Consider the following 13407-nt stretch of genomic DNA (forward strand, 5'->3'; position numbering starts at 1 on the left):
TAGGAAATTAAAACACAGTTACTCATAGAACACAATTTTCTATTTCTCAAAGGATAAAAGTTCATGGGTGAAGATGAAAGTTGTGAGCTGACATGCCTGTACAATGCTCTATGACCTGCTATTCATGATGAATGTTGCTACATCATCTTTTTTTTAAATATAAAAGGACCAACTGAACCTGCTTGGTCTATTATGGTACAGAAAAAAACACGTTCTGGTCTAATTAGAAGAACTTATTGTAGTTACCAACATATTGCATGCTAGCAACTGATAACAGGTTACAATAAGCTGACACACATGGTTGTAGAAACTTTGAGAAGAAGCAAATGCTAGGGCCCACTCCTGCATGTTCCTAAGCTGGTTCATAAATTCAAATAACAAGCCATAATAGATGATGCAATGGCACTCCTCAGTGTTAGCCTTCTCTGACCCAAATACAACAATGAGTATTCAAATTTAATTTATAATCCTATTACAGACTATTTTGCATCACGGTATTGTGTTGTAGCAATGCTGTAAATACCTACTTTTTGACTAAATACGTAAACACAATATAGTCATGATCATTTAAATGCAAAGTAAATCCAATGGATCGAAAGTAAAATATAATGGATGCTAGAAACCTGAAGTAAAAAACAGAAATTGCTGGAGAAAATCAACAAGGCTGGCGACATCTGTGGAAACAGAAACACAGTTGAATTTTCAGGTCAATATCCTTTCCTGTGGATGTTATTTTCCATTTCTAGAAGCAGGGTGTTAATCTTGCTAACTTTGATTTTGGTAATTCTGGGAGTTTTGTAGTGGGTTAGACCTCAATAAGCTAGGTCTGAGTCCAACTCAGACTCAAAAATAATAGTATTTTTGTTGGGCGTAAGGGTCATATAAAAAATACATTGGGAAGTCTTAATTCAGTTGCTAATGGATAAGGGACCGCAGTATAAAGACACACATAACCTACTGTTGATTTGCAAATTTACTCAGACACAACTAACTATGGATGATGTGAAAAGTGACATATTGGTGCTCTAAGAATATTTTTTAGGAGGTTTGAGCTCAAGTGCAGTTTTGGGACAGACAAGATGGAACTATAATTGAAATTTAACTTTGTTGTCTGTGACCTGCAAGTGCTTCATGGTGACATTAGAGTTTGGCTTGAAAATTATTTCATTATCACAGACCTATATCCCTCAATATTAGGGGTACCAACATGTAAATGTCAAATATTGCATTTGCTGTATGGGCTCATCTCATAACAGTCTATCAACCATAGCAACAGAATCAGGACAACAACACTCATTTGCATCCTTGAAATGGCATAACAGTAACTTAGGTTGTCAATAGCAGCCATAGTGTTCATTCTATTCTAGAGAACATTTGATTGTAGGTCATTAATAATTGTGAATTTGAACACCACGATTCAGTAGTATGGACTCATCCAGATTTTGAAGGGTTGTTTTCTAGACCCATGGCACAAGAATAAAAGCATTTGCTGTCAACAAGCATAATCAACCTCTTCAATATTGAAGTCAGAATCAAATGATACATTACTATTAATTGTACAAAAGCTGTGTACACTTCTATAATATGTATTGAATTATAAAGCACATTTCTGGTGAAAATGCATTCCTTCTTTATCTCTTTTGGTTAAAATGGACATTGCACAAAGCTCATTTAAAATTATAAATCTTATTCTGTGATCTGCATTCATACTCAATGAAATAATGCGTTTGGAGTACAGCCTAGCAAATTAACTACCTGAATATGTCTGACCTCTTGTACACTTTCAAATATTCATTAAAGGTCTCTCACATTGGTTTTCACTTGACATGAAAGGAAAATGAAAAATCCAGCTGACCAGTGCACTGGCACTTCTAAACAGTTAATTCTGCTTTAATTAGTGCTACTTAGTCAACCAGCAATGAACCCAATGTATTAGATATTTTTTGATCAACCTGCTAATACACACCCCTGGAACAGATGGGATTTGAACCCAGGACTCTTGGTTCAGAGGTAGGGACAATATTACTGTGTCATATGCACTCGCTGAGCTCAATGCAACAGACATTAAGTTTGAAGTTGCTGGAAGAGCTCAGCAGGTCTGGCAACATCTGCGAAGAAAAAAAAAATAGAGTTAACGTTTCAGGTCTGGTGACCCTTCCTCAGAACTGGGCCCGAAACGTTAACTCTGATTTTTTCTTGTTCACAGATGTTGCTAGACATGCTGAGCTTTTCCAGCAACTTCTATTTTTGTTCCAGATTTACAGCGTCCACAGTTCTTTTGGTTTTTACTTAGACTTTAAAATTTCACCGACAGTTAGTGGGGTGGAGCTTACGTTTCAATTTCCTCTATTTATTATCCATTGACAACACAGAACTTGTTAATGTCAGAATTGTATGTCAAGAATAAGCACATTGAATAGATATTTGGTCATAGTTGCTCAGTTTTTCCTTAAAAGCTCACTAACAAGGATTTAACAAAAAGCAGACTTCTGGTAAAAAAAAACTAAGACGTTACCAATTTCACTTCTGTCTTGGTGCAGATATCAGGGAGTAGCTGAGAAAAGGAAAGATTGAATTTATTTCCCATATTCACATTGCAATTGACATCATTTTCCATTTAAAAAAATGGAAAATAAGGCCGTGCTTAAAGTGTGTTAAATACTTTATGCTGATGTCTAGTTTTGCACTAACATTAGAACACATAAGCCAAAACAATATTCTGTCTAAAGAGTAGTTAAGATATTTTACAAAGGACAACAGGAGAAGAAAACAACTTCCAACAATGCTATAAAGTGAGATATACCCCAGGCAACTTACTAAAACATTGTCATTTCTAGCTTTTAATTTGCTTTCTTTTAATAGAACATAAATATGATAATATTTTGCATCAATCACAAACAGATATAACACATTTTAATCTTCCATTTCAGTTTGGCTTTCTGCCAGTGCAGATTCAGGTTGTTGACAAATTATGATTTTGAATGACTGTTAGCGATTGCGATGCACTCTGTTAAAACATGGTATTCTTTTACTAATGCAGCCTTAACAATACCAACAGCAAACAACTCAAAAAATCATCAGCAGATTGATGGAAGGTGCTATCAACGATGCTGTTAAGGAGCACTTAAAGAACAATAACCTGCACACTGAGATTAATTTGGGTTCTGAAACATTGCTCCTGACCTTGTTACAGTCTTTGGCCCATTCGTGAACAGAACAGTTGAATTTGAAGGAAGGGGAGTATAACTACCTTTGACATCAAAGCAGCATTTGACGGAGAAACAAAGAGCCCTAGAAAAGTTTAAGTTGATGGAAATCTGGGGAAGTGTTTGTCTAGGGTTACAACAATGCTAGCACAGAGAAAATGGTTCTGATTGTTAAAGGCCTATTATCTCAATGACAACGTACAATCATAGAAGTTTTACAGGGTCAATGCCCTAGGCCCAGACATTTTCAGCTGTTTCATCAATGATCTGCCCTCCATCTTAAGAACAGAAGTGGGATTGTTCACTGATGACTCCTCAGTGGTCAGTATAATTTGCAACTCTTCAAATATGAATGCATTTCAGGTCCATATACAGCAAGAACTTGACAACATTCAAACTTAGTTTGATATAAAGCAAGTAATCTTCATACCATAAAAGTTCCAGGCAATGACCATTTCCAACGATAGAGAATCTAGCATCTCCTCCTGATATTAAGTGACTCAATCATTGTCGAATCACCCAGGAGCAGCATTCTGCTGATCACTATTGATCAAAACAGAACTAGATGGCTACAAGAGCAGGTCAGAGGCTAGGAAATCCGTAATAAGTAACTTATCTCCTGAATCCCCAAAGCCTGGCTACAATTTTCTTCATACAAGTCTGGAATGTGATAGAAAATACACCTTTGTCATGATGGAAACTGCCACATCAACACACAAGAAGCTCAACATCATCCAAGTCTAAAATAGCCACTTTATTGGCACTCTACCTGACACCTTAAACATTCACATTCTCCAACACCAAGACATAGTGACAGCAGTATGTATCACATAAAGGTTGCCCTGCTGTATATTACAAAAACTCCTTTGGTAGTACCTTCCAAACCTGCATGCCAGCCTCCTATATGGACAAAGAACAACAATTACATGGAAACACATCACCTGCAAGTTTCACTGAAGCCACACACCATCATGACTTGCAAACATGTTGTCATTCCTTCACTGTCACTGGTTTAAATTCTAGGTGTAGTTACATCACATAACTGGCTGCAGGTTATGACTGCAGTTCATAAACATACTCACCATCACCTTGTCAAGGACAATCAGTGAGGAGCAACAAATAACTGGTTTAGTAATGATGCTCACATCCCATGAAGGAACAAGGATAAAAGCTTTATTTCATCATAACTGAATTATGCTTATAATTTCTCAAGTCTGAAGAAAAGAAGTGGCTGATGTACCTGAGGTGTTTAAATTAATTAAACTATCTGATTGGTTAGACGGAGAGAGCCTTCCTTGCCTAACAGGAAAATAAGAGGATGCTGGAGATCTCTAAAAATATAGAAAGCCTTGGGAAACTTAGCAGATCTAGCAGCATCTGACAAGGGAGAAACAAAAATAACATTTCAAATCTGATATTACTGTTCTGAAGATTAGGGTTGAAGTAAAACAATTTCGATTCTACTGGAGTGTGCTAGTAGAATTGTACATTCTCATGTGCACCAAATTTGGTTCAAGTGTTAGCATTCTATGCAGGTCATAGTCAAAAAAGGTCATAGTTGCCCAGTGTTGCAGATAATGGAAGACAGTTTCACACTGAATGCTGCAAACCAGACATGTCAACAGGACAGCAAAAGAAATCTTGGTCAGCTTGAGTGCTGGAATTCAATCACAGTTGAAAGGGATCAAAGCTACAGAGTCTCAACCAAATCCTCAAAACTACAGATTATGAAACTGACTATTCAATAGCAATGTCGATACTACTCATTACATCTACCGTGACTGAGAGTTATATGTGTTGCGTCACTAATTCTTCTCAGGTTTAGTAACTAATAAGGTGGAAGGTGCTGTCTAAGGATCTTTGTTTGTCATTGCAGAGATTCACCAATGAAAAAGAAGATCATGGGAAAAAAAAATGTAAAAGAGAAATTTACATGAAACAGATGTGACAAAAAGGATGCAATTTAAGAGAAAAGATTTTGAAGGAATTCAGCAAAGACAGGGATTGAGGAGAATTAGCAACAGGTTAAAATAGCCTGCTGGAGGGCTAAACTATAAAAGAATCTGTGAAATGAAAAGATATAGTTTGTTGGGCAATTGGCACAGATACAATTGGCAAGCTGGACACGAGACATTGAGGAACTGGGTAAAAACTGCAAGTTATAGCATTGAGCTGGAAAGAACAGAATGGTGGGTAGCAAATCAAAAGTTAAACCACAGGACTGTAGAGTAATGATGGATGTGTGAGCAGAAGACAAAGACAGAAATAATTGTTATTCCTATGTTACTTCAAGATTGTCAAGGCAACTTTCGTAAGGGGAGACAGGGACTTAATCACTGGATTAAAATTCCAGAGACCAGAGTATTATACTGGAAACATGTGCTCAAATTTTAACTGGCATTTGGTAGAACTTAAATTATTAAGATTAGAAATTGAAAGCTGTTCAGTAATGGTGACCACAACAATGGTAACCAATTAAGATAAAAATATTTGTTTATTTATTTATTTCACTAATGCTCTTTAGGGAAGGAAACCTTCTATCCTTACCTCATCCAGCATAAAAGTAACTCCCGACCCACTGAAATGTGATTGATTTATGTCTGAAAAACTACTCAGTACAAACAGCAATTTGGGATGATCAACAATGTATCATAGAACAGTGTGGAATTAGGCCCTTTGGCCCAACCAGTCCGAACTGACCCTCAGAGATTCCCACACAGACCCATCCCCCAATCTACATATCCCTAAACACACTACGGGCAACTTAGCATGGCCAATCCACCTAACCTGCACATCTTCGGACTGTGGCAGGAAACCAGAGCACCCAGAGGAAACCCAGGCAGACACGGGGAGAATGTGCAAACTCCACACAGATAGTTACCTGATAGTGGAATCGAACCCGGCTCCCTGGTATCATGAGACAATAGGTTTAAAATAGCCAGCTGGACAGATAGACTGCCCCAAGTGATATCGATATTCCATTAATGAATAAGGGGGAAGTATGAATGATAATGAATGATAGGATTTATAATCATCTAGAAAAGAATAATTTGATTAGGGATAGTCAGCACGGTTTTGTGAAGGGTAGGTCATGCCTCACAAACCTTGAGTACTTTGAGAAGGTGACCAAACAGGTAGATGAGAGTAAACCGGTTGATGTGGTGTATATGGATTTCAGCAAGGCGTTCGATAAGGTTCCCCACAGTAGGCTATTGTACAAAATGCAGAGGAATGGGATTGTGGGAGATATAGCAGTTTGGATCGGAAATTGGCTTGCTGAAAGAAGGTGGTAGTTGCTGGGAAATGTTTATCCTGGAGACTAGTTACTAGTGGTGTACCGCAAGGATCAGTGTTGGGTCCACAGCTGTTTGTCATTTTTATAAATGACCTGGATGAGGGCGTAGAAGGATGGGTTAGTAAATTTGCAGACGACACTAAGGTCGGTGGAGTTGTGGATAGTGACGAAGAAGGATGCTATAGGTTGCAGAGAGACATAGATAAGCTGCAGAGCTGGGCTGAGAGGTGGCAAATGGAGTTTAATGCAGACAAGTGTGAGGTGATGCACTTTGGTAGGAGTAACCAGAATGCAAAGTACTGGGCTAATGGTAAGATTCTTGGTAGTGTAGATGAGCAGAGAGATCTCGGTGTCCATGCACTCAGATCCTTGAAAGTTGCCACCCAGGTTGACAGGGCTGTTAAGAAGGCATACAGTGTTTTAGCTTTTATTAATAGAGGGATTGAGTTCCGGAACCATGAGGTTACGCTGCAGCTATACAAAACTCTGGTGCGGCCGCACTTGGAGTATTGCGTACAGTTCTGGTCACTGCATTATAAGAAGGTTGTGGAAGCTTTGGAAAGGGTGCAGAGGAGATTTACTAGTATGTTGCCTGGTATGGAGGGAAGGTCTTACGAGGAAAGGCTGAGGGACTTGAGGCTGTTTTCATCAGAGAGAAGAAGGTTGAGAGGTGACTTAATTGAGACGTATAAAATAATCAGAGGGTTAGATAGGGTGGATAGGAAGAGCCTTTTTCCTAGGATGGTGACGGCGAGCACGAGGGGGCGTAGCTTTAAATTGAGGGGTGAAATGGAACGCTTTGCCTGCTACGGTAGTATATTCACCAACTTTAAGTACATTTAAGTCGTCATTGGACAAGCATATGGATGTACATGGAATAGTGTAGGTTAGATGGGTTTCAGATTGGTATGACAGGTCGACACAACATCAAAGGCTGAAGAGCCTGTACTGTGCTGTAATGTTCTATGTTTCTATGTTCTATAACATTTTATTAACATTTTTCTGAGTTAGCAAGAGGAAAACCTTCATCAAGTGAATTTTGAATATTTGTTAGCGTATTTTTACATTTCATAAGCATTTAAAAGATGTTTCAGGGTTATTATAGGGTTAATCATTTATTACTGTGTCCAATTTTGGGCCCCACACCTCAGGAAGGGCATACTAGCCCTGGAGTGTGTCCTGCGGAGATTCACATGGATGATCCCTGGAATGGTAGGTTTAGCGTATGATGAACGGCTAAGGATCCTGGGATTGTACTCACTAGAGTTTAGAAGGTTGAGGGGAGATCTAATAGAAACTTACAAGATAATGTATGGTTTTGAAGGGGTGGACCCTAGGAAGTTGTTTCCGTTAGGTGGGGACACTAGGACCTGTGGGCACTGCCTTAAAATTAGAGGGGGTAAATTTAAAACTGAAATGAGACGACATTTCTTCAGCCAGAGGGCTTGTGGAATTCAGTGCCGCAGAGTGCAGTGGAGGCCGGGACGTTGGATGCCTTCAAGGCAGAGATCGACAAATTCTTGATCTCAAAAGGAATCAAGGGCTACGGGGAGAGTGCAGGGAAGTGGTGTTGAAATGCACATCAGCCATGATTTAAATAGCGGAGTGGGCTTGATGGGCCGAATGGCCTTACTTCCACACCTATGACTTATGGTCTTTTGACAGGAACAGGAGGTCTGAATTTGCATGGGCATACGGAGGAAGGATGGGCTATGCATTGAGCTGAGAGATGTGAGGGGTTCAGGGGATGAGGGTTAGCACAGCTAACAAACTCGCTGAAAACTGGGCCAATGTCCAGCCAACAAGATGGACTTCTAAACTGTCCACTTCAGCATTTGCCCCACTCTGGTATCACTTCAGGCCTGCTTTGGGAAGTAACAAACTTGTCTCCAGACGATCCTCACCCTACCTAAGATTAAAATAAGATGGGCAAGCACTGCCAATATAGAAGCAGAGCTACAAATCCAACTGCTCATTCCCACATTAAAGGTGAACTCTGGGTCCAACTCTTCCTGACCTCTAGGCTCTTTGATTCAACTTAGTATATATTCAGTTTGTAACTTGCTTTAAAAAATCTAGTTTTTTATTTAAGGAGTTTAATCAAACTCTTTTTATCTACATGTCTCTGGTTTTAGTTTGATTAAGAATTTAATACCCTTTGCTGTGAATATCTCTCTTTGTTTAATTAATTGTATTCCCATAAATCTGATTAATTGAAAATTGACTGTAACCACATTAATAACTATTGCAACATGCAATGTAAGAAACATGATACATTAAATACATTAAAGCTTAAGTTTTTAATCAACTTGGTTTAATTTTTAGTTTTCAAACTAATTAATTAATCTAATTTAAATTCCAAATAGTTTAAATTAATTGTTTATATCTCAACATAATCTCACACATTTCCTTGTCTGTGCTGCTCTCAATCTCGAACTGGAGAATGGTATATAGTGACTTATGGGTTGTCATAACCCATTGCTTTTCTTGATCTTTCCTAATAAACTAGAGCAATTTCAAAAAATTGTAGGTGACACCAAAATGAAGGATTACGAACAATGAGGAGAATAGTGATAGATACAAGAGGACAAATACAGGCTACTGGAAGGTATAGAATTTATCAAATGTCCTTTAGGGAAGGAGAATTAGTGAATAGTGGAATATTTGACAAATGAAATTTAACATGGAGAAATCTGAAGACGCATTTTGGCAGGAGGAACAAGGCAAAGAAAAGGATACAACTTTAAATGCCGGGCAGAAAAAGACGGACATTGGGGTATATGTACGCAATATGTTAAACATGACGCAGCAGGTTGAGAAAGCTGTTGATAATAAGGATGCTGCGCTTTATAAAATTCCAGAGTGCAAATTAAGGAATTTACAGTTAATATCTATAAAACACTGGTTCCAAAATATTATATTTAATTATGGACAATTCACTTTTGTGAAGGCCTAATGGGGATACAGGAAAGCATTTGGAAAATTGTTCTAGGAATGAAGAACTTCAGTTACACGGATGGATTTAAGAAATTTTCAGTACTCTATAGCCTTTAGAATTCAATATCAAGTTCAACCGTTTCAGAGAATGAGCAGTGTCCTCTATTTTATTCACCCTCCCAGACTGATCATTAGCAACTCCTTTGTCTGTCCAACTGTCTTTCTGTCTCTTTGGGCTCTATCCTATGATTTGCTCCCTACCCCACCCACCTCCCGATTTTCTGCATATAAACTGACATTTTCGCAGCTGCCATCAGTTCTGAGGAAGGGTCACCGGACCCGAAACGTTAACTCTGTCTTTTCCTTCACAGATGCTGCCAGCCCTACTGAGCTTTTCCAGCAACTTTGTTTTTGTTCCTCTACTTTTGCAGCTATCCCAGCCTCCCCATTTCACCTTCCCAAGTCTTGATGGTATGGGTATCCTCTCAGAAGCATTGACCTGTTTTCTAACATCATTCAATGCCAATCATTAGCACTTATTTTGCACCTACATCACTCCTTCACTAGTTATCACTCCTTTTGCCTTTTGCTCATTATTCTCATTATCTCTTCCACTCACTCACTCCTCCCCTATTTGTCAACATCCTGAAAAACATCATTTTCAAGCTCCCTTCAGTTCTAAAGTCATCATTAGACTCAAAACACTAACTCTGATTTTCTCTACTGGATCTGTTGGGTTTTTCCAGCACTTTTATTTTATTTAAATCTTCAGCATCTGCAAAATTTTGCTTGTATTAGAGAAACAGGTATTGTTTCCTTTAGAGTGGTAATATGGTATGTTTGATAAAGATGTTCAAATTGGCTGGACAGTGAAGAAAAGGGTTCCATTGGTGAAAGAGCTGACAACCAGAGTATAGTGCACTTGGCAAAAGAACTGGAAACAACATAAGGAAAATCTTTTACACAGTGAGTGGTTAGATTCTGGAATGCTGTGCCTTAGACTGTGGTAGAGAAAGATTTGATCATAGTTTTTAAAAGGAGAATTGCATAATATCTGAGAAGGAAAGATTTAATGGGCTTGGGGAAGCTAATTAAGTGTGACTTGAGGAGTTGCTCCCAGAAAGAGTCAACATGGGCACATAATAATCCAGGACTTTTATATTTTTAAGGAAAAAGCATGGTATATAGTGTTCTTTAAATTAGCTTCAGCTCCTATGAATGCTTAACTGTTCATCCTTACTCTTTCCAATATGTTGCCCCCAATATGGATTACAATGACTGAATCTTCACTTTCGCTCTCCCTTTAAGTCCTGACAGCCAGCTAGGCAATGTACCAAATGTGGTTCTGATTGCTCTTATAGAGGATGCTAGTGTTCCCCAACTTATTTGTTTAATTCTCTACAAATACTTCATTATACTTCTTTCTTCTTCCTCCTACTTTCTCTGACATTTTGCTATTCTCATCTCCCATGATCCACATTTTGGCTATCCTTCCAATAGTTGTTATCCATATGTGATACAGGGAAAAAGTACATTTTACTTTTTACTGAAATCAATTTCTGCAGATCCTCATTCTCCATCTCCTTATTTCTCATTAGTCTGCACATTATTGGGATATGTACCAACATAAGTATGCGCCTCTAAGGAAAATATGACCAAGGTATGGAGAGAAAACTGTTCAGACACTATTAGCCCTACCCCACTGTCCCCCTACCACCACCCATGCTGTACCTCTCCTATACCCCTCCCCTTTACTAATGTGTTGGAATGCCTCAAATTCACACTCCAGCTCTAAATGAACTCTTGCTGCCTTCAGAACAACAATATGTTTTCAATAAATGGAACAGAAATACAGACATCAATAGTCAGCAATTAAATATGAGGTAAGTAGTTGCAAGTGGAAATAACATATACTATCGTGTGAAAGGAAATTATTACCAACCCCAATGTTCCAAAGAATGGGAGCCCTTTAGCCATCTACATGCATAATTTGTCTAATGGATACTGTGGGAATATAAATATATTGATTAAATTAGTCAGCCATTGATAGAGAACATTAGCCTGAAGTTATTTTGGGACAGGAATATTGATTCACAAACCCTTCAGAGAAAAGGATTCATTTCCTTAGTAAAAACAAATGTGAGAGGTAATTACTGCAAATTACATTGAACATTCTCATGAATCTACCATATTTTTATTCTCAATGAGTAATAAGGGTTATGACATATGATACACCACAAATCTCCTTTCCTTTTACTCATCAATAATTAATTCCTCAAACACACTCATTCCTTTTTTTTCCGATGGTTGATTTTCTGCTTTGGTCTTGATTAAAGAAACGGTCCTAAAGGTTTGGAATCTCTGAATTATCCTCCCGTTGTTTCCATCTCCCCCTCTTGTGTCTTCCTGACTACATTCTACTATTTTTCTGTAACCAGCTTGATTGTATTTTCTTTCATTTCTATCTAAATGGGGGCTATCTTCAAGGTAAACATCAGTGGTGATGAGCCTCATCTGACAATATCACACAGCTAAACGTTGGCAGAAGTATGTCCATCATATTCTAAAATCTACCGAATACGATTGACTCTCATTTATGACGGCTGAGCAAAGTTAAGAGCCATAGTGTTCTACAGAATAGAAGAAGTGCTTTTGGCCAATCAAGTCTTATATCAGTCAAATTCAATGATCTAACTATTCTAATCCCATTTTCCAGCAGTTGACCATTGCTTTGCATGCCTTGACATCAAAAGTGCATATCTAAATCCTACTTAAATGTTGTGAAGGCCTGTCTTCTACCAATTTTATAGACAGACAGTTCCAGATTCCCAGCCTTTGGGTAAAAAAAATGCTTTACATCCCCTTTAAACCTCCTGCCTCTTAGCTTGAATCTATGCCCCCTGGTCATTGATCTTTCCACCAGGGGAAAAGTTTCTTCCCATCTACTGTGCCTATGCCCCACATAATTTTATACATTTCAATCACATACCCCACCCCACCTCAGTCTCTTCTGCTCCAAGGAAAATAACCCCAGTCTATCTAATCTCTCTTCATAACTAAAACTCTCCAGCGCAGGCAACATCCTCTCTATCCTCTCCAGTACAACCATATCCTTCCAGAACTGCACACAGTTCTCTATCTGTGGCCTAACCAATGTTTTATTGAGTTCCAGCACTAATTCCCTGCTCTTAAACTCTATTCCTCAGCTAATAAAGGCAGAATCCGTTTGCTTCCTAATTTAATCTACCTGTTCTGCCACCTCAACAGACTGGTGGGCATACACACCACCAAATTGTTAGGAAGTATATTTTATCTTTCTAATTATCTCTGACACTTTTCCTTACACTTTTAAAAGTTTCTCTTCTAAGTTTTAAACATTTTCTATACAGTTCCAATTTAACTCTATATGCCTATTTACATTTATCACTCATAGGTAACCGAAAGCATAGTCGAAATGTACTTGTTCTAAACTGGGTTAAAGTGAATAACAATGCATAGAGAAAAAAACATTATGGAGATGGAAAACAATACAGAAACCAGACACAAAAACATAGTGCTGGAGAAACATAGCAGGTCAGATTAGTTCTGGCAAAAGGTCACTGGATTCAAAGCACTACCTCTGTTTTCTCTCTACAGCTCTGCCAGACTTGCTGTGTTAGCACTCTTGTTGTGAAAAGAACCCACCGCTTTTCTTTCAATTTCCAGCATCTGCAGTTCTTTGTGTTTATTTTTGTGAGATCAAACAGCAGTGTACCTTACCATGGAATGGGGTGCAGGGAAGGGATGCGATTCAGCACAACGGGGCAGAGAAACAGCGGAGTTGTGCAGATAGTGACGAAAGTAACACACAGCAGGAGGGACCAGAGACTGGAGCACAGAGGAGGGGAAACAAAAGTAAATAAAGTATAGTATATTAAACTTAAACAGCTCGAAAGCCTATTGAAAACATCCTACTTAAGCTACTTTTAA

At 38.4% G+C, this 13407-nt stretch overlaps 1 protein-coding gene across 2 annotated transcripts in view; it reads right to left on the reverse strand.

Moving 5' to 3' along the window:
* Nucleotides 1-13407, reverse strand: part of sntg1 (syntrophin, gamma 1) — a 476380-nt gene that overhangs the window by 133362 nt on the left and 329611 nt on the right. For both annotated transcript variants that reach the window (XM_059646062.1, XM_048528465.2), the window contains one exon: nt 2516-2554. In XM_059646062.1, the coding sequence (XP_059502045.1) occupies nt 2516-2554 (39 nt within the window). The remainder of the gene's footprint in view (nt 1-2515; nt 2555-13407) is intronic.

The sequence above is a fragment of the Stegostoma tigrinum genome, chromosome 5, assembly GCF_030684315.1.
Source record: "Stegostoma tigrinum isolate sSteTig4 chromosome 5, sSteTig4.hap1, whole genome shotgun sequence".
In the NCBI taxonomy this organism is placed as follows: domain Eukaryota; kingdom Metazoa; phylum Chordata; class Chondrichthyes; order Orectolobiformes; family Stegostomatidae; genus Stegostoma; species Stegostoma tigrinum.